The sequence below is a fragment of the Lycium barbarum genome, chromosome 4, assembly GCF_019175385.1.
Source record: "Lycium barbarum isolate Lr01 chromosome 4, ASM1917538v2, whole genome shotgun sequence".
NCBI classification, from domain to species: domain Eukaryota; kingdom Viridiplantae; phylum Streptophyta; class Magnoliopsida; order Solanales; family Solanaceae; genus Lycium; species Lycium barbarum.
The window spans coordinates 148,767,500-148,789,913 of NC_083340.1; the positions used below are offsets into that span (position 1 = coordinate 148,767,500).

Sequence of the window (22,414 nt, forward strand, 5' to 3'; positions counted from 1 at the left end):
GTTGCCTACTTATAGGTCAATTTAGAAGAAACTGGTTCAATCTTACTGAATGATTTGGAGCCAATTTCAATCTCGAATTCCGAGGAACAGGGTCGTTTCTAAGGCTCGCATCTGAGCCTATTATATTTAGAACATGCCTAAGAAAGAAGGGAAAGACTTTACATACCTTGGTTGCGTCCTACGCTCGCTCAAACTCGATTCCCGTTTCGCCCAAAATCTATAAATAGTCATGTTTACCAATTAGAAACTTCAAGCCTTTAGAACTTGAACTTTAACTCAGACTTTTCTACAAAAATTTGGGCAGCATCTCCTCTATATATACGACATCCTCGAGATTTAACTCGGCTCCAAACATCAACAACCAACCCAACAACAATACCAACAACAAATGACAATCACCACAAAATACAACATAGTATAAATAGTCTTCTTTTCTACATAAAGCGACAACTTCTACCCAAACTTCATACCTCCAAACTAATCTTATTAATTTCACATTCCTTACTAATCACGACCATTACAATACGATTTGGAGGCATTTCTTATCATTTTACACAATATACACAAGATACACAAAATATACAAGTTTTCCTTCAAAATCATAATTCACTCAAAACCTCCAACTTTCAACATAAATGTTCACAACACATTTTTATGTTATCATTTCACTTACAACCATCACTATTTGCACCCTACAACTTCAATTCTTATAATTACATAACCTACTACAAGGTTGCATATTTTCCTACATCAACCTTACAACATATTTTCCATAACAACAAGAACCATTAACCTTCCATTTTCATCACAAGACTTCAACAGCTCGATTAACATACTAAATAATTTAATTCATATTCCTCCCTCCAACTAGAGGCATACGGCCAACACACACATATCCCCAACACACAAAATTTCATACTTTTGTTCATTTTCACATGCTACAACATATATGTAGAATTCTTCCAATATAACAAGAGAAAAATTCTTACCTTTCTTCCAACTTCAATCTTCCGCAAATGCCGCTCTCTCGCTAAACCAATTATATCACGTCGGAGAGCGTCTTGAGCTTACTATAAATACAAGAAGAGCAAGATTTTTGGACCAAAGATTGATGAACACAATTTTTTTCTCTCTTGGCTGAAACCCTTGGCCCTTTTGCTCTCAATTCTCTTCTTCTTTTTTTTGTTTGTTTCTTGAACTTTCTTGAACCTTAGCCCCTTATTATAATTCTTGATCACATGATAAATCACATGACCAATTTATGGGCTTGGGCCTTTAGTTGGCCGGCCACCCCAATTGGGCCTCTAATTTGTAATAATTTTTTTTTGGGCCAACCCGGTTGGTCACGAGTTGGGCCTAGCCCACTGACATTTCGACCTTAAAACGTCCATATCTCCTTGAACCGACGTAGCCTGGGAGCCCACGACCTATGGTTGGAAAGATATTTCAATTATCTACAACTTTTATTTCTGGGCGTTTTCCCAAATTCCAAACTTATAATGCCGTTTTTGCCCCTCCAAGTCAGGTCATCCGAAAACGTTTTCTTAAAAATATTCGTTTGGAGGGCTTCCATTTTGATTTGGCCCCAGGGCCCTTCACGAGTTGTGTTTAACTTTACATATGCGACTCATATAACTTGTCACATGTCCCAAAAAAAATCTTGACGTGTGGGCCCCACCTCAACTTACAATTAATTCGACGTTCGAAAATGCAGGATATAACATTTGTGTTCAACAGATCTAAAGAAATTTTTGTGGGATTTGGTTATACTTTTTCGTTCCTTTTTCTATTTGGATGTGAATATACTTGAAGCTGAAGTTCATAAAAAAAAAAGGAAAATGACCTAATAATACTAGTTAAGACTCTATATTACAAAATATAGGGATACATTTCCTTATTTACAAGATATAAAAATAAAATTACAAAATATACCGAATCTGAAAAATTAAAAGGGCAGATCTTCCCTTCCCCATTCTCCTTCACCCATATTTCTTCATCTCCCGACATCGACTCTTCTTCCCCACCCACTACCTCACCGCCAAAAGTGCAGCGACACCACCACATTGAAGGCTGTATTCTCTCTTTTTGGTCTTGCAATCACCGCCACATTCTTCTTCTAATTGATGCTTTAATTACTAATTAGTTAACTCATATATGGTGGTTTAATGGACTAAAATAGGGACGAGATTCAGAGAAATCAATCGTGAAATAAGTGGTTTGGATCTCAGTTGTTGGCTATCCCATAGTGATTTTTGGTTGAAGAGTGGTGGAGGGCTGGTTTCAATGGTGGAACCTTAAGCTTCACCTTTCTCCACCAACCCTACCAATGAAACGATCTGGGTGTTAAATTAAGAGATTGGGCATTGAATTGTATGAATAATAATAGAATACCTTCTTCTAATACTGTTCCAAGTCCCATTTTCAGGTTCCAATACCTTCTAATTTGCTTCTGCACGAAAAAACTTTCCTTGTTGAATCAATTGTCCATTCAAGCAAATGTTACGTTTTCAGACGCCCTTTCCTCTTAGAATCTATGCGAATTTGGATTAATTTGATCAATGTTGATTCCGAATTGGTTGAATCATCGACACATTAATCACTTAGACTAGATAAGTATTAATAGAAGCAAAATTTATATTAATGAGCCGAATTCTAAGTCCCAAGCGAGTTTCGAAGCGAGATTCGAAATTATTAATTTGTATGAATATTCTATGAAAATTGTATCCAATGTTGTTGTAGTTGTTTTAAATTTTCGAAAACCTATCATACACTTTATACAAATTTATATAGTTATATACAAATTTCATACGGTTTTTATATAGTTTTCATACACGTAAAATGTGAGAATTCTAAGCCTCAAGTGAGATATACATATTTCATACCCAAAATTTTGAGCAAAATATTTAAGCCTTGAGCGAGATATACATATTTCATATAGTTTTCATACACAAAATATTGAGCGAAATTTTTCAGCCTTGAGCGAAATATACACATTTCATACAGTTTTTATACACAAACTTTTAAGTGAAATTTTAAGCCTTGAGCTAAAATTTATATATGTTTTGTAAGAAATCTATCGCTATGTTTTGTAAACTGAAAAGTATCGTCATATTTTGTAAATATACCCTATTCTTATATATATATATACGTCATTCTCCCCTAAAAAAAATGATGATGCTTGGGCTATCTTGTGTTAGAGTTCATAGATTAGACCAATCAAGAATTTTAACTAATGAGTGTGTAAAAAAATAATTGCTCAGGGCATCCCCTATGGGGTTATTATTCATCTTTTGTCCCAATATTTTTTATTCGTTGCAAAATATATATGTTTGATTTTATGGCAAGACAAATGATATATATGAATTTGCAATATAAGTCGGTGATTCGATCATGACAGTTAGGTTGCATATATTTAAATTTCAGAAAAAAATCTTTAAATAAATCTATTTCACTAATGATATCTGAGAAAATAATCCTTTAAAATCTAAACAGTCCTATTTCATTAATTATGGTATCCGAGAAAATAATACTTTAAATAAATATACCGCACTCGTTATAATTGAAAATATATTTTCCCCTTCTTTGTGTATATATTTGAATTCATGACGATCTAGTATGATTTATGAGTAATTCAAAAGGACAACTAGGTTGAATATAGCATGAAGTCATACCTCATAACTGTTTGGAATGACTTGCATGTCACATACTTCTTTTATTATAGTTATGAAATCATGAGATTCAGTTTAATTTGTGAGTAATCCAACAAGTTTACTAGGTTGAATATAACATGAAGTCATATCGATTTATCATGATTTGCAAGACACAATTTAAAAATATTTTTGTATTTCATTGTTTGTAGCCTCGAGATCACAACGATCCAATGTGACTTATGAGTAATCCAACAGAACAACTAGGTTGAGCATAACATGAAATCATATAGATTTGTCATAACTTACATGTCACAACTGCCGACATAACTTTACCATATATATTAAACTTAAAAATAAATTATTTCCACACAAGTATCAAAATTGAAAACAATATTTAAGTAGCAGAACAAAAATATTCATTCTGTACAAATCACCCCAATAAGGACCGGGGATCTTAGTAGCTTAGTTGGTTGACTACCTGAACTTTATCTCGTTGCTGAGAGTTCGATTTTCACCTTATAATCCCCTTCCTAATTTCTCCTTCCCTTGGCTCCTGTGTAATCATTTTTTTGCGCGGATTATCCTTCAAAGGCACCGGTCTTTAATTTTTGCACCTCAAATTGTTGGTCTTTAATTTTTACACTTCGCCTAAAAATTCATGAGTTTCGGGTTTGAATCTCCGCTCAATCAAAAATTAAAAAAACAAAAAAAAATCACAAGGCGGAGTACTGGTTCCCTTATGTAATCATCATATATATATATATATATATATATAAAAGCAGGCGAAAGGCCGCTGACGTGGCGCAAGTACAATCTAGGATTTTTATTTATCTATTTTGACAGTTTTTTGCCACTTTTATTGATTTTCAGCATCAGAAAAGAGAGGGGAAAAAGAGAAAAAAAAAACCTATTCGGCCCACAAAACACCGTTTCGCTAATTCGAGCGGTTTAAAACTTTCTGTATCGTTACTACTACTCTCTCTCTCTCAATTGTGCTGTATTGGAACTCAAATTTATGAATAATGCTATATCGGCACTCAAATTTGATCTATCTGTTTACTTCATCTTTCTTCCTAGATATTTTAACGCCACTTTCTAACAACTAGGCCATTAAACATGTCTCCCTGAGAAGATGTTAGTGGTATGACTCTATTAAAATTTGATTTTGCTTCACTGGAGCATGGAGTGGTATGACTCTTTTGATTATGTTAATAAGGGAAACTATCTTGAAAGGTGGTAAAATTATCTTTGGTGGAACAAGTTACGTTTGAACATCATACATTAATTAATTCTGATATCTTATAACTTTGTGTTCCCCTTCCCGTGCAGAGCATATGTGATTTGTTTTCTTCTCCATAAAGGGGCTCTATCTCAAGTTTTCCAAGCCTCTATGTTTTCTACTTTTTTATTTTTTGTATACTTTTGCTCGATGTCAACTTGTGGTTTGAAAATATTGATAGTTAACTATATTGGTTGGCTTCTTGGATGCAGAAAAGATATATATACTGATTGGCAGTTTTGAGGCAAGTTATGATGGTATAAAGTTATGTTGATATCCAAAAAGCCTGTGAGTACTCCTGGAATTTTAGCTTGGCCAAGTAAACTACTTTTTTTACTCTCTTTCATTATGTTAAAAGCCAACCAAATTCTGTATTAACAAACTTTTAAAGCTATCTGTTCACTTTCTCCGAGCAAGCCCAAATAGCAGCAGTTTCACCAAATATATTGTAACTTATTTTACTGCAATTAATGTTTAGAATTTGTCAAATAACGGATGAATATAGAAGATAAAAGGATTGTGGCTTAATGCTTGATTGAGGGGATGTATGTTTTTGGTTATAGCTATATACGGATGCCAAGAGGTCTTTCCCCTGTGTTTTTAGACCAATAGATGAAGCTTTGAGGAAAATGAAAAGCGAGGGAATTTGCTATTAGAAGTAAAGGAAGACAAAATGAAAGAATGAATAGAATGATATGTAGTGCTAAATTGATGAAGTAATTGTTGTTCCTTCTACACCCGCAGAGAATCTCAAGAATGCAGGCTACTTTTTTTTTTGAGCATTTGCTTTAGTGCAGCTTATGTCATTGCGAATTGATATTATCAAGTTCAATTTGTAAGAGACTATTTTTTTTTATGCTTTATGGATAGTGTCGAAGAAAGTTTGGACCTTTTACTTTCTTTTGGTCTCAAACTCCATCATTTTGTTACTTTAATATTCAAATATTGGAAAAGGATCTTTCATAAGTTTTAAGAAATGAGTTGTTTATGACAGCGCGAAGCGCGGACAAATTTCCTAGTAAGCTAATATAACTAGCCCAAATCCATAAAGGATGATGTAATTGCACGGTTTGTCCTTCAAATGTACTGGTCCTTAACTTTTGGTGGGCCTTCAAATGGGCTGGTCTTTAATCTCTTCACTTCAAAATCAAACTTATGTCTTACTAGGCATAAGTTCTTTAAGAGTACGGGCATAACTCGGGAATATATGAAGCATAGCTTATGCCTTTCTACGCATACATTCGATTTTGAAGGAAAAAAATTAAGGGTGACTCACATAAATAACTACCTTTTAGGAGCAATTAACCATCAATAACTACCCCTTTCATATTTACAATTTGTAGCTACATTAGGCATTTTCGCGCTACGAAATTGAATGTATGTCATATGTCTTGTATGTATCTGAAAGAAGCCAAATACATACGACGAAATACACTCAGATACAAGGAGAAGAAGCTAGGAAAAAAATGTAAGAAAAATAATATGGTTGTCTGAGTTCGAACCTGGGCGGATAGGGGCAAAGCCCACACCCAATAACCACTCCAGCCACAACCGCTAGATATATTTTGATATAACTACGAATGGTAATTTATTAAATTACTATAGCTACTAAATATAAATAAATTAAAAGGTAGTTATTATCAATAATTACCTCTACGAGGTAGCTATGCTAAGTAATTAAAGACCAGTCCATTTGAAGGACAGAAATTAATGACCAGCACAAAATAGGGCCAAAAGTGCAAATGGGCTTAGCGCACGGCCCTCTGACCCATAATATAAAATGACACTTTGTCGGGTCATTTTCCAATACTCCTCTCAGCCCAATTTTTGTCCTTCCTAAACCCCTAGGGCTTTCGCTTCTAGAAACTTCTTTCTTCGATTCAGGTTTTGCTTTACCTTCTTTTTAATTGCGTTTGTTTAATCAATTAATTACTTACTTATGTATCGGTTGAATTTTTTCAGCTGTAATTTTAATTTGTTTTGTGTTTAAATTCAACGAATTACTTAAGTTCGTATTGGTAGAATTAGTCATTAGTGTTGCTGTTGTGTTATGAAGGGGAAAAATTAATTTTTCGTGTTAATAACACGACTCAGAATGTTTTGTTATGTTTTATGTTGTAAATAAATGTTTTTTTTTTTTTTTTTGACTCTTGACAACCTTTAGTTTTAGGTTTAGATGCAAGTAATTGAGTTCAGAACATTTTTTTGGGAGATGGATTGAGTTCACTGTATTATACCAGTTAAATTTGTTGCAGTTGCAGAAAGAAATAGATTATGAATTAAGGACGTGCCTGTTAACCTCAACAGTAAATAGTAAAAGCATTTGATTTTTATAATGTATATAGCACTTCATAAACAAACAAAGAAAGATACTTACCATCTGTTTGGATGATTGTTTCCCGTGGTTCATTAATGTACAATATGGTATGGTACAGTATGGTGTTGTATTGTATTGTATTATATTAATGAACACAATGTTTGGATAGATTGTATCGTTTGTTGTGGTTTAAATAACATTTGTATTGTTTGGTTTGACTGTATGGTACTGTATACTAACTTGTAAGTTTACTAAAATGCCCTTAACTCTTAATTAGAAATTAGTTTATATATATTAATAAAACTCAGGTAAAGAATAAAATAGGAACTTTAAAAAATAAGTAGGTAGTGAGTGGGGGTGGTGGAGGGGTGGGTAGGATGAGGGTGGGGGTAGTGGGTGGTTGTGGGATGAGAATGGGGGTAGTGGGTGGTAGGGTGGGGTTGGGTGGTGGTGAGGGGTGGTTGTGGGGGTGGGGTATAATGGGAAAATGAAATATGTAATCACGGAAAAATTACCAAATCCGTGGTTACAAAAATTGGGACTTTTCATGGTTATATAACTATGGGATGAACCACGGGTTTACAACAGCATACCAGATAATTTTAAGAACAATGAAAACAAACATGGTTTCATACAAAACCATACATTAATGAACCATGGGAAACCACCATCCAAATAGGGGGTTAAAGGCCTTCTCATAAAAAAAGGAAGAGAGAGAGAGAGAGAGAGAGAGAGAGAAGAGTCATTCGCATGATAATCACTGTGTGCGCTATATGTCGAACTTGGGTGTTTCTTGATAACTGATAGGAGTAGTAACTTAGTCATGTGCTGGTGGAAGAGCCGAATAAACTTATTAAAGTTTAATTTTCTTATTTCTATTTGATAGTTGTACAGTCCTGTTTAGTTTGCTCGTACCTTGACTATTCCATTGGGCACCTGCCACCTCCCACCAGTACAAGTATAAGGTGACTCAGAGAAGAAACCACCTTTTGACTTTTGTTAGGATCTGAACCCAGTCTTCACTTTATTGAGCAACTTATCAAAGTTCAATGATTGTATACATTTAATAATGATCAAGATCATCTTAGGAAATATGTATGCAATTAGCCTGTACAAGGAAAAAGGGAATCAGGGGATGGATGCTTATACGTTCAGAATTGAGAAGATTAACCATTAAGACTAATGCAGCAAGTATATGGACTTCTTATCCTGCAGACTAGAAGGCAATAGTTTCATTATTGAAAAAGTGAGTGATTCTCTAAAAATCCAACTGTATGAAATGAGTTTAAATGTAGGTTCACAACTCAAAATAACTTGAGCTTCTTGCTTCTCTGCGCCTTTGTGGTATTCTCCTAATCATCAGATCTTTTTGCCTGCGAAATAAAATGAAAGATAGTGCAGCAGTGCAGCTAAGATCTTTGCAAGTGTACTAGTGTTTATAAAGCTCTTATATTAACAAACATGAAATATTACTATTAACGGGTTTAACCAAATAAATTTCTGGTATAGGTGATGTAGATATCAGTCACTCTCTGTGGAGAGAATTAGAATAAGAGGTGCATGATGTCACCAGCAACTGCATTACTTAAGCGCGCACAATTTCTGAAAATTTCCGTGAGGGTCCAATTTATCTTTCTTTTCTTTTTTACTTTGGTAGGTCGAGAAGATCTAAAATTTGAGAAGGGAAAAGTTGATTGTACATTGTCTTTACCCTTAAAAAACTTTGGGGAACTCAAATTTAACCATGGTCTATACCATTTTCCATAATGTTTGGCGAACCCTTATCAGGGGAAAAGAGCGGGAGCAAGGGGTAGTGGTAGGGCTAGGGGTAGCGGTAGAGCTAGTTCAATCTTCATCTAGGAAGTGTCAGAACTGATGGAAATCAAGTTGTTTTGGACAATTCTGTAACTGATGCTATTTTCTTCATTTTCCTTCTTATCTGAAGCGCTCATTGCACGTTAGGGTGATAATACTTGGCAGACTATCAATTTTTAACATATTATTTTATCACATACCAATTCTGTGTGATTACATTGGTGTATTATACTTCTTGTCCTATTTATATTATGCTTTCTGCTACAATCAATGTAATTATATGGATTCAAATTTATTATTTTACCTTCGTTTCTGCTGTCTGCTAATGACTCTTGCTTCATTTCTTCTTTTCCAGGTTAAGACCTCACCGCGAGAAATATGGCCAAGCATCATCCTGATTTGATCATGTGCCGGAAGCAGCCAGGAATAGCTATTGGACGACTTTGTGAGAAATGTGATGGAAAGTGTGTGATTTGTGATTCATACGTCCGTCCTTGCACACTTGTCCGAGTTTGTGATGAATGCAACTATGGATCCTTTCAAGGGCGTTGTGTCATCTGTGGAGGTGTTGGTATTTCTGATGCTTACTATTGCAAGGAATGTACTCAGCAGGAGAAAGACAGGGACGGTTGTCCAAAGATAGTCAATCTGGGTAGTGCCAAGACCGATCTGTTTTATGAACGTAAAAAATATGGTTTCAAGAAGAGATGAGGGTTCGGATTGTGCTTCTACCCTTTGGTGGAGTTCACTACTAGAGTTTTGTACCTAGTCTTACAAGTGTAGACCATGTAACTTTCTGCTAGGTTTCGTTGGATCTTTGCGATATGACATACTGGTGTCAGAAGTGTAACCCATTGTGATTTTGTATTGTGTTAAGGACATACGACAAAATGCCAACATTAATTGGCTGTTAGATCCTTATCGAGCCTGAAGGTTTTACTTCAGTTTCTCCTTTTTAACTTTCCATGCCTTTCTATGATGATTTTTTCTTTACTTCTCTTGTACTTTAGTTGAAGCAAGCTACTTAAGTTGATGGGATTTGTAATAGGAAGTCACATGAAGAACATCACACGACTTGATATCCCTCCATCTTCAGACTTCTTGAAGATCTAACGAATAGACCAGCGACCTCAGGCAGTGGAAGATGAACAGCCGCTAAAGAATAGCTTCAACTAATAATTGGGGCAATTCTGCTAAGATTAATAATTTCCTCAGGTACAAACCATTTAACATGTGAAAGTAAATGAGATGCAAATCCTCAGGCCAAATACATAAGAAAAATGCTTTTAGGTGGTCAAAGGTAATCATGCAACGTACCAAATAATCATCTTTTTATTTGTGTTTTAATTTATGAACCTTTTAGACAAAAGATTCCTTTTGAGTAAATTGAAAATTCTATGAAAAAATGTTAAGACACATCATGAAATTTCGAAAGCTATTATAGTCTAATGTTTTGTTTGTAAGGTTGAGCAATATACGAGCAAACATTTGATGAGTGCCATGTTGATCGGAAGGCTAGTTTCTCAAGGACAATATACACACAACTTTTAGTACCATGTACATAATCGGCCTAATAAGGGGGCCACCTGCGTAAATCAGCCTTGCATGAAGAAATTGCATGGTTTGTCCTTCAAGTGGGCTAGTCTTTATTTTTGGTCCTTCAAATGGAGGATCTTTAAATTTTTGTCCTTCAAAATCAAACTTAACCTAGCGGGACACGAGTTATTTAAGGGAACGGGACATAATTTGTGGAATATTATAATACGAAAACATAAATTTATGTCCCGCAAAGAAGTTATTTGCAATTGAGGAGAAAAAAATTAAAGACCAGCACAAAATAGGCACAAAAGTGCAAATGACGCTCAAATGTTATGTCAGTACAACGACAACAACAACAACATACCCAGTGAAATCCCACAATGTGAGGTCTAGGGAGGGTAAAGTGTACGCAGACCTTACCCCTATATAGGAACAAATATTAAACCGGAATCTAATATTGTTCTGAAGGTTAATTTTGAAAGGCTATATTTGGACATAGGGATATAATCTAAATAGTGGGCTGATAAATCAGCCCCGAAATGTTGGCCCAAACTAGAATGCCATAACCCAGTGGGCCTCATATTACATCGTATCATTATATACAACCAAAAACTAGGGTTTTTGTTCCTTCTTAGGGTTTCAATCAACAACAGAGCTCATCGCCGAAAGGATATCTCCAATTGTGAAAATGGTGAGTTTCTATTCAAATTACTTACATATTATAAGCTCGTAAATGGTTAAAAACTGATTTAATTGAATTAATTTTATGTTTTTTGTAGCCTTCTCATAAGACATTTATGATAAAGAAGAAGTTAGCGAAGAAACAAAGGCAAAACAGGCCAATTCCTTACTGGATTCGTATGAGGACTGATAACACTATCAGGTACTTATATATATATATATATATATATTTTTTTTTTTGTTGGTTTTTTTATTTATGTTGATTGAGCTAATGAAATTTCATTTTTTTTAATCACTAATTGCTTTTCGTGATTTTATTTGCTTGAGATTTATGTTGATTGAGCTAATGAAAATTATTCATATTTACTAATTGTTTTTTCGTGAAATTATTTGTTTCTGATTTATGTAGATTGAGCTAATGAAAATTATTTGTATTTACTAATTGTTTTTTCGTCAAATTATTTGTTTCTGATTTATGTTGATTGGGCTAATGAAAACTATTCATATTTACTAATTGTTTTTTTCGTGAAATTATTTGTTTCTGATTTATGTTTATTGAGCTAATGAAAATTATTCATATTTATTAATTGTTTTTTCGTGAAATTATTTGCTTCTGATTTATGTTGATTGGGCTAATGAAAATTATTCATATTTACTAATTGTTTTTTCGTCAAATTATTTGTTTCTGATTTATGTTGATTGAGCTAATGAAAATTATTCATATTTACTAATTGTTTTTTCGTGAAATTATTTGTTTCTGATTTATGTTGATTGAGCTAATGAAAATTAGTTATATTTACTAATTGTTTTTTCGTGAAATTATTTGCTTCTGATTTATGTTGATTGGACTAATGAAAATTATTCATATTTACTAGTAGTAGTTTTTTTGTGAAATTATTTGTTTCTGATTTATGTTGATTGAGCTAATGAAAATTATTTATATTTACTAATTGTTTTTTTCGTGAAATTATGTGCTTCTGATATATGTTGATTGGGCTAATGAAATTATTCATATTTACTAGTAGTAGTTTTTTTTGTGATATTATTTTGTTTGTGTTTTATGTTGATTTCAATAATGAAAATTATGCTCTTTGCTAGTGAAAATTATGCTCCAAGTCTATTTTTGAAAATATTTACTTAATGTAGCCTATAATTTGAGTTTGTTACCAGATTTAGCTCATATTTGTGTATGTTTACCTTTTATTCACTAGTATGCACTATACAAGGTTGATACATTATGTATAATGCTTTTCCCACAGGTATAATGTTGTATAATATTGTATATTGGGCTATGTGGTGTAACAATTTTCAAGAGCTGTATATTTTTGAAAATTTCCTATTATTATATGGGAAAAAAGGCTCTATGTCTATTTTTGATAAGGATATTTATCCGGTTTAGCTCAATTTTTTCCCTTAATTACCTGGTGTAGACCAGTTTTTCCTTAAACGCTTCTTATACTCTTTTATACAAGGTGCTTACATTGTTTAGAGCCCGTTTGGATTGGCTTATAAGTTGCTTATAAGCTATTTTCAGTTTTTTTGAGTGTTTTTGGCTTGTCAGCTTAAAGCCATATTGTGCTTAAAATAAGCTCAAAAAATTAATTGGGCCCGTTTGGCTTAGCTTATCTAAAGCGGCTTATCAGCTGAAAACAGCTTATAAGCTGCTTTTTTTAAGCCCATCCAAACAGGCTCTTAATGTCATATAATGTTTGTATAATGTTGTATACCGTGTGTATAAGCACTGCTGCGAAAATAATAATTGATTATACAAATTTAAACCGAAAAATTGGGTATGTAGGTGTAATATATTATGTTGGGTTGCATATATTTGTAAAGATCCCTAGTTTTATTTGTCTTTTTCGTGATTTTATTTGCTTCTATTATGTTGATTGGGCTAATGAAGTTTTTTTTTTAATTGTGTTTTAGGTACAATGCTAAGCGCAGGCACTGGCGTAGAACCAAGCTAGGGTTTTAAGGTGGAAGACTCATGTTTTATTCAAGTTTTGTATGGAAAAACTTCTCGGATTATGTTTTTTTTTTTCCAGTTCGATAGGAGCTTATTCTGTGAGAAAACAGATTGTGGTTTGATTTCAGCAAAGTTTATATATTGAGATGTTATTCCGTTTAATTTGATCCAGCCAACTGACAGTAGTATTTGTTGGTTTATGTCCATGCATTGAGTAATCTGTTTGTGAAATTAGATGTTCTGTTTAGAAGTAAATTTTTCCTCTGTACTTGGCTTAACACTGAATTTGCCTAGGATTTTTAAGAACATTTCTATATAGAAGGAAAGCACGATTGACAAGACATGAAAATAAAGGAAAAAATTATCAAGGAGATATAATGATGTACGCAATGGTGAAGAAATGCAAAGGAGAAGTTCTAGATAGTTTCTGGTGGATCTTAATTAGATTCACTTGAAGTTCAACGATGGTTTGAGTTGCATTGTGGTATACATTGAGAAAGCTGAACTTATCAGTATAGTGGTAGCCAAATTTGAAGCCTAAAGGTAGTTTGTGGAACAAATTTGCTCTATCACTTCTTGGGGACAAGGTAAGAAAAGGAGAAGACAACTTGGAGAAATGTAGAGTCTGCTCAAAAGGAGTTCTGGGACAAGGCTAGGTGCTTATACATAGAGAAAAAGAGAGGCTTCCAGTAGTACTAACTTGCTTTTACACACCTCAGGTGATATGCGGGGGAAAGTAAAGTGTCTTGGGGGCGGGGAGGGGGGGGGGTTGACGTTGGAGCTTGTCAACTATTGATGCAACAGCTTGTTAAAAAAATGAGTTGTCACCAAGGATTAACTGTCTCACTTCTTAAGAGGAAACATGCCTTCCTGAAGAAGCAATGAAAGAACAAAACTTTGTATATGTTTTATGCTCTAGTTGCTTCTATTTAGAGAATATGTTTCCTCCTAAGAAGTGAGTGAGTTGTACTTGGAAATAGCCAATGAAGGCTTCTTTTCTGGCTATCGTGTCATAGTAGAGATCGTATTCTTGCCAATATTGGCCTATCTCTGATGTTGTGGCGTCAGCTTGGTATTGAGGGCCAGATTGCTTGGGTAACCTTTTATCCTTTGGCCTTTTATTTCCATACTGAGGCTGTCTCTTCATCGGCTACCGTGTCATAGTGGGCTTTTTAACCTCGCCTATGTGACACACCCCTGGTACCTAGCACATATTTTGTGGATGATTGATTTAACTTTCCGGTATATTAGGTACTGTACATTTCAGTGGCATCGAAGTGTATTTCACCAGAAACTTGACTTGGGAATTTCTGATTCCTAAAGTATCTGACTAAAAGCTTGTTTTGTTAAGATTGTTGATCTGGAATTATTGGAACACTGATTACTGCACTTTAGTGGTCTGTGGCATGTGCATGTTGAGTAAATTTGTTTGCAGCAATTATTCATAAACATGGACTGCACATTTACAACTATATTCTTGATAGAGACTACCCAAGGTTAGGCCAGGGTGAGGATGAGCTCTCATCTTTTGTGAGGGCTAGAGGAGTTTTCAACTGTATTCTATTGGCAGTTGATGTATGCATTTGTCTACATTATAAGAGGATGCTATCTTTTTGTATAGTTTAGAATATATCCCTCATTCTCTATTTTCTTTACATTGGAAGAGTTTTGAGGCAAGGAGTGGTACATTAGATTGTGCTGACATCTGAATTTCTAAAGGGTTGTCATGATCGACTTTTCTTTCCAGTACGAAGTTTTTTAAAAATGTTATTTTTCTGCCATGTTGCCTAGGCTTCTACATGAGCTATGATTTGGTTAGTCAATATTAAGTTTGTGAAATCAGTTAGGTCTAAGTATTCTGAAATTCCTCAGAATAAAGGTAGCCATAAAACAATAGATTAGTCTGGTCTCCAATAATTATTCCACTAATTACATATCCGATTTGGCCTATGCACAAATATGGATCTCCTCTCTTTAAGAGAGGTCATGGAGAGAACAATCACTCATAATCTGTTTGATTGAATTGACAGATACGAAGCGCTCCCGATTCTTTGGAATCAGTTTGATGAAGTTTGTTGGTTTTCTTTGAACCCTCAAAGCAACTAGCCTCAAGAGCCGAAAAAGTGAGCAATTTGTTAGAAGTCGGTTTTTATTTCCCATTTTCACTCCCAAGCTAATGGTCATAACCCGTTCATAGTTAGCAAGGATAGAAAATGGGTTGAGAGACGGATAATATAGATATCCATACTATGCTCGCTTCTTGAACATTGTCATTGTTAGGAGATGTTGAACTTAGTCAGAGACTCATTTTCCGGATTTTAGAATCACAACCTAGTCTTGCGGATAATATGAACTTATCCATATACTGGTTCAGTTCAAATAAAATTATCCAAACTATGCGAATTACACGGATACTTGACAAATTTATCCACTTTACCAACACTTTGCTACTTTGTTATTTTATTTCCCTTAAAAAATAGAGAACAAGTTGTATTGAAAAGAGTCGACACAAGAATCATAAGACTATTCAATTACTTTGTTATTTGATCAATAAGTATTTCAAGCTTCATTCCTATTATTCTATTTCTTCGCGATAGGAAAGAAATAGTAATGGAATTAAAATGTAACTTAACTGGCATGATGGTAATTGCATGTTTTTTTTGGACCGGCGAAGGAGTGATTAGTGTATTTTTAGTTTATTTATTTCTAACACTTTAATTGGAGATGAAGAAAATGAAAATATCTTGTTATAATTAATCAGTAAAACTTAACTAGCATTGAAAGAAATTCTCAAAACATGAGTTTCCATGGTGTTGAAAGAAAGAGAGTACCGAGAAATACTGCTGCATATGCAGCCCAGCTTGTACCTTCCATGGAGTTGTTGGTACTTTATGACTCTGAGTGAATGAAGACGACTGATAGTGATTGTAATTGTTTCAATGGTGGAGTTTATGGTTCCAGTGATAGGCTGGATTTGTAGTGTTGGAGAGAAACTTTAATAGTGCTAGTACAGTAATGAATAATTTAATAAGTCAATAGATATTGATTATTTTATAGTATTATTTTTGCTTACTTTAGAATCTTGTGATCGTCATTTGCTGTTATTCTAATGGGGAGAGTGGGGCTTCTGTAGAAAAAGTCCAATAATTTCCTGGAAACTTTGGTTCGGTTGCCTTTGCTCTTCCAAGAAATTATTTCTCACTTCCTTGTTACCTTCAACAGCAGGGTGTGAAACAACTTAGATTAATATTATAACGTACCCCACAAACGAAAAAAATAAAAAAATAAAAGAGGAAACATTAAAAGAAAAGGTACGAAAGTATTTTGAGATGGATGTTGGCCTGATCTGGTTCAAGCAAATGATTAACAAGGGAAGGCAATGTTATCCTAGTGGTTGTTTAATGTAATCCCTTTGTTTAATAAACCACTCCTAGGGCGAAATATATAACCTAAAGTTGTTTTGTGTTAGTTTAGAACTAATAGGCTGTTTGGTCAAAGCTTCTAAAATCAGTTTATTTAAAAAATATTTTTAAAAAAATTACTTTTGACGAAAAGCAGCTCGTGTTTGGCAACTTAATTCAAAAAAGACTTTTGAGCAGTAATTAATATTTGATCAAGCTTTTTAAAAAATACTTCTAAATGTATTTTTCTCAAAAGTGTTTTTCAAAAAAGTTCTTTTGAGCAAAAGTTTTTTTTAAGCTTTTAAAAAATTGTTTATGCTAGTCTTCAGAAGCATTTATTTTTTTCAAAAGCTTGAACAAACACTTCACTTTTTAAAGTAACCACTTATTGCAAAAAATAAGTATTTTTGGAGAAAAATAAGTTTGGCCAAACTATATGGTGGATTCAACCAGATAAATCAACCATTTATAGTTTGTATACAAAAATAACAGATGAATCAAAAGTAAAAACTGTGAAGAATTTTTTTTAATTTAATAATTTGTTAATCAAAGTTCATTTATTTGATTAACTTAAATCGGCATGAATTTAAGCGGTTAAAGTGGTCCTTGTAAGAGAATGACAAGTTTCTACGTTTTTGCCTTACATTAGAAATGTGTTAACAAATACAGTACCAGAAGGTCAAGTTTTTCAAGTTTGGCACATGATGCAGCTTCCGCTAAATTTTGTAAAGACTTGACACGAAGTTTACCTAGACTTTGACTCTTGATCTTAATTTGGAATGGTGATATTAAAATAAACATTTCTTTTTGTTCTGTGTAATCGTGCTGTATATTTTTCATTTGTGAAGTGTTCGATTTCACATTATAACAACCAATAAAGTATCATGAAATATGAATCAAACTGTGTCAACAACCGTAAAGGCCTTTTCTTTTTGCATCTTGACCTCTTTTTTTTTTTTTTTTTTTCTATTAAGCAAAAGAAAATTCATAGCTTTGGACCCTTAACTACTCTTACGAGTTAAGTGTGGATTTATTATCACCACCATCCAACCGAGAAAGAAAAAGAAAACAGTGCGTATAAATCATAAGGAAATTAATAAAGAACTTCCCCGATTTTTTTCCTATTTCACAATTGATTGTGACCTATCCACAAGATAAGTTTCTATTTTTTGTTGATGGATCATTTTTCATAAGTTTCTTTTGATGCTATTCTCTATGTAGATTTGCCCTTCAAACAACCCGTACAGTTAAGGACAAGGGAATATTAAGAGCTCAAAATAATGAGGGTGGCCACACATATAAAAATGTGAACTAGTGGTCAATAAAGTAGGTGGAACCTCAGAGATCAGAATTCAAATTCTAGAATAAAAATACAATTGGCTATTTTTTCTTATTTGCCTAAGCTTTGATTGGTAGAATTATCAAATTCTGAGCTGGTGAGAACTAACATATATCTAGTGAAGAGGTCCGAAAGCTTTCCGATATCACAATTATTTAAAAAAATGATGGTGGCCCCATCCAAAAAATGCCATTAGATGCAAGATCTTATTATCCTAGTGTGACAGCTAGTAGTTTCTTTTCTCTATTAAACTTTTGAAACCAGAAAAAGCACAAGGATGAAGAACCAAAATCAGAATTATTTTCCAGTCAGAATTATTTTCCCAAAACGTGTTGTTATACGTAAAATCAACAACTTGCAATTTTGGCATAAGATAAAAATTACTAGTACCACTACTTTTAAGGTAAGTGTAGTGGCAAAAGTGCATAAAGCTGATGAACATTTGTGGAAAGTTAGTAATTTTACTAAGAAAATTTGATTTTGAGATTAACTGAACTTCAAAAGTTATTTTGTGAGGTGAATCTAGTCCAATGTGAGATTATCTGACATTTATAGCATGGACACTATTGAATGTTTCTGTTGACTTGCTAGAATAATTAGTTTTATTTGAAGTTGTTTAGTTATAGGAGGAGTCTAGTTTCTATTCTAATATCTAGAATGTTTAGCAAGGCTGTGATAATATGACTCTGATTTCAAGCTGATTCAACTTCAAAAGCCAATTCATGATGTTAAGAAGTCTCAAAGCTTAGAAGAAGAAAAACAATCCATTCCCTGAACTGATATGAAACATAATTACAGAACGGAAATTTGGTAATCAATCCATTTCTCAAAATCAACAACCAAGATCGAATGAGAAAGAAAATATGTACTTACATGTCTTTATTGGCCTCATGATCCCCTGCTTTTATTCTTCCCCAGTTTAACTTTGCTTAAATAATCCAATTTAGTAATCCTTCTGCATGAATTTTTGAAATAGCAGATCTACTTTCAAAAAATAGCAATTTATGAAACATTTTCTTACAATTTTTGACACATTGTTTACGTTACCATAAATGTTCGTGCATTGTCAACCAAAATTCTATTAAGAGAATAAAAATGTGCTGAATTATTTTTGAAACAATTGAAAAACATAAGACCAGTGATATGACTTATACTATTCCTAGATTTAAGATTTCCCCAGACCCCACATGATGGGATTATAGTGGGCTTGTTGTTGTCGGTTTAAGATTCAATAAAGACATAGCTCTGCTTTAATGTAAAATTTTGAAAATTCATCTGCATTAATTATGACATAGATAGTTTTGATACAGGACTACAATAGACTTGGAGTGCCAATTCAAACAAACAGTCTATCTTGATGGAACCACATCATGCTGAATCAGACAGAGTAAAGATTTGGTGAAAGTCTTGGCTCAATCACAGCTGCAAGTGGAAACTTTTTTGGAGTAGAGAGCCCGAAAATCTCCTCCATATTGAGGTCCTCAGGTGTCATATTATGAGGCAATGACCATTTAAATCCATGTAGAAGATTAGCTAAGCTAGCTTGAATCACCTTAAGCCCCAAACTATATCCCGGACACATCCTTCTCCCAGCTCCAAATGGCAATAGCTCAAAATCATGTCCTTTGACATCGATGGACTTTTCGAGGAACCTCTCAGGTTTGAACGCCTCAGGCTGGTCCCACAATGTAGGGTCTCTTCCGATGGTCCACACGCTAACGAGGACCCTGGTCCCTTTCTGAACGTCGTAGCCAGCTACCTTGCAGTCTTCACGACACTCACGTGGCACCAGCATTGGTGCCACGGGGTGCAGTCGCATAGTCTCTTTGACAATTGCCTCAATGTAAGGAAGATTTGGAATGTCCTTTTCTTGTACCCATCTGTTCTGGCCAATCACACGGTCCAATTCTTCAGTAGCCTTTTTGAAAATCTCTGGCTTCTTTAGCAGCTCTGAAATTGCCCACTCCACTGTCACTGCTGAACTCTCAGTTCCACCAGCCAACAAATCCTGATTGTGCAATACACATTTTACTCTTGTCATCAGCTATAACCAAGCATAAAAAACGAATACGAATAATCTGTCTAGTTTGACTAGCTACGATTTTTGTCACCACTCTATTCCTAAATATCTTGTTGCAAACAATCATTTTTGATAATCTATCGCTAAATAGGATTAGTCATGAATTTTGTTATTTAGCTATAATATTTGTCTGTCGCTGATTCTTGTTTTTTAATAGTGACTTTCTATTTTCTAAAACTTGTAATTTATCTACAGTTGGATTCACTCATTTTATCCGTTTTACTCTAATAGAAAGTGGATCTGATATCATTTTCAGTAACATTATCATTGATAGTTCAATTATTACAAGTATATTCTTTTGTCGGGTTTTGATATTGGTGAATGGGAAATGATGAGATTGAAAATGAAGGGAATGTAAAAGGTCTGTTACTTCTATTATTTTGTTGAGTTTAAATTATATACATCGTCAGTAAAGGGTGAAGTGAAGTGGATACCTGAGTGAATGCTTTGACTCCATGCCTTTCCAGCTTAATCTCCAGAGTTGGATCATCAGCAAGCTGCAATAATACATCCACCATGTCTTTAGCAACATAATTTTCCACTGCGTTTCTCCTCGCGTTATGCTCATCAAGTACATGCTCCAGAAACTTGTCGAATTTCTTGCTCACAACTTTCATCCTCTTAACATAACCTTGCAAGTCCATGAAATCAATCCAGGGAATTGAATCTCCAATATTGAGGACACCATTTAGCAAAAACAACTCGTCTAACATCTTCTTAAATTCCTCGGGATCCACAATCGAGTTCTCAGACTCGTCCAAGTAGCTCTTCCCTAGTACCATCCTGCTAATAACATTTAAGCTCAGAGTTGTTAAATGATCTTTTAGCATAATTGGTTTTCCAGATAATTTGTTTAAATTATGGAGAAGTGAATGGAGTTCCTCTGCACGAATATACTCGTACGAATCCAGACGTTTCGCACTGAACAACTCCATCAGGCACATTCTACGTGCCTGACGCCAATAGGATCCGTACGGGGACCAGGTGATATCCGAATAGTTATAGGTGGTGTATTTTCCTGCAGCCGTTTTAGGTCGGCCTACAAAGTTGACATCCATGGTTTTGAGGAAAATTTTAGCCATTTCGACGGAGGAGCCCACTACAACGGGGAATGACCCGAATTGGAGATGCATAATGGGACCATACTTGAGGGAAAGTTTGTGGATTGATCGGTGAGGAAGTTCGCCCATGAGGTTTAAATTTCCGATGATTGGCCATGGTTTTGGGCCTGGAGGTAAGTTGAGTTTCCTCTGGCGAAGATATTTGGAAAGGAGTGAAAGAAACAAAGTACCAAGAAATACTGCTGCATATGCAGTCCAGGTAGTACCTTCCATTGAGTTGTTTGGGCTTTTGGAATGAGTATTGGTAGTGATTGTAGTTGTAATTGTTTCAATGGTGGAGTTTATGGTTCCACTGATGGGCTGTATTTATAGTGTTTTGGAGAAGACTGAATAGTGCTATGAAGATAGTCGTTTTCTATTAATTTTTCTTTACTTTATAAAATATGATTTTCATTTTCTGTTATTCTAATATGGAGAGAGTGGACTTCAGTAAAGGAAAAATCTAATAATTTCCTGGAAACTTTGTTTACTTGCCTTTGGGTCTTCCATGACATTATTTCTTATTTTCTCATTACCTTCAACAGGGCGTGAAACAACTTAGTAGAATAATTGTATAAGGTACCCCACCTGATAAAAGGGTTCCCCACAGTCCACTAAATTGAAATAATGCAGTGAAAACAGTTTAGAGGATTATTTTACTATGTTTTAGTTTATAATTTGTGTATGAAAGTTAATAGTCGCTACGTTTCAATCTATTTGACACCGTTTTATTTCTAGTCTTTAAAAAAGTTATCCCTTTTTGGCTATGAAGTAGTTAATTTGAACCTTTCATAATTACCTTTTGATGACAACATTTTATAGCTACACAATATTAAATATCATATGAAAAAAAAGTTTCAAAAGTCTAATATTGAGACGAATGTTATGTCATATTTAATAGATCATGCAATTTTGAAGTCTTTCTTCAATTTTGTGCTTAGTCGAACAAAATCACATTAAGTAGGCGTTTGGCCATAGAAATCAAAAACTTTTTCACCTTTTTTGGAATTTTAGAGTTGGAGTTGTGTTTAGCCATAGTTTTTTGCAAATAGTATTTTGATGTTGAAATGTACCTTTTCAATAAGGTTTTGGTTGTGAAAAACAAGTTTTGATTGTTTTTCAAATTACAAATACAACTGAATTTTCATGGCCAAACACTTATTTTTAAACAAAATGAAAAAAAAAATCGAAAAAAAAGTGAATAATTCTTGTGGTCAAATGCGTCCTAAATAAATCGATGAGAGTAG

The 22,414-nt window shown here is 34.1% G+C and overlaps 3 protein-coding genes across 3 annotated transcripts; 2 read left to right on the forward strand and 1 right to left on the reverse strand.

The window, feature by feature from the left end:
• The first annotated feature begins 6,674 nt into the window (after nucleotides 1-6,674).
• Nucleotides 6,675-10,020, forward strand: LOC132637029 (PHD finger-like domain-containing protein 5A). The gene is made up of 2 exons (XM_060354179.1): nucleotides 6,675-6,813; nucleotides 9,417-10,020. Exon 2 carries the CDS (start codon nucleotides 9,440-9,442, stop codon nucleotides 9,770-9,772), a length of 333 nt encoding a protein of 110 aa, XP_060210162.1. The 5' UTR covers nucleotides 6,675-6,813; nucleotides 9,417-9,439; the 3' UTR covers nucleotides 9,773-10,020.
• Nucleotides 10,021-11,134: 1,114 nt separating this feature from the next.
• LOC132637030 (large ribosomal subunit protein eL39x) lies at nucleotides 11,135-13,409 on the forward strand. Its single transcript, XM_060354180.1, has 3 exons — nucleotides 11,135-11,291; nucleotides 11,380-11,483; nucleotides 13,208-13,409. The coding sequence occupies exons 1-3, from the start codon at nucleotides 11,289-11,291 to the stop codon at nucleotides 13,254-13,256; spliced, it is 156 nt and encodes a 51-aa protein (XP_060210163.1). The 5' UTR covers nucleotides 11,135-11,288; the 3' UTR covers nucleotides 13,257-13,409.
• Nucleotides 13,410-19,236: 5,827 nt separating this feature from the next.
• Nucleotides 19,237-21,519, reverse strand: LOC132637031 (trimethyltridecatetraene synthase-like). The gene is made up of 2 exons (XM_060354181.1): nucleotides 20,502-21,519; nucleotides 19,237-19,995 (listed from the first exon to the last, which is right to left on the reverse strand). Exons 1-2 carry the CDS (start codon nucleotides 21,399-21,401, stop codon nucleotides 19,366-19,368), a joined length of 1,530 nt encoding a protein of 509 aa, XP_060210164.1. The 5' UTR covers nucleotides 21,402-21,519; the 3' UTR covers nucleotides 19,237-19,365.
• Nucleotides 21,520-22,414: the final 895 nt, after the last annotated feature.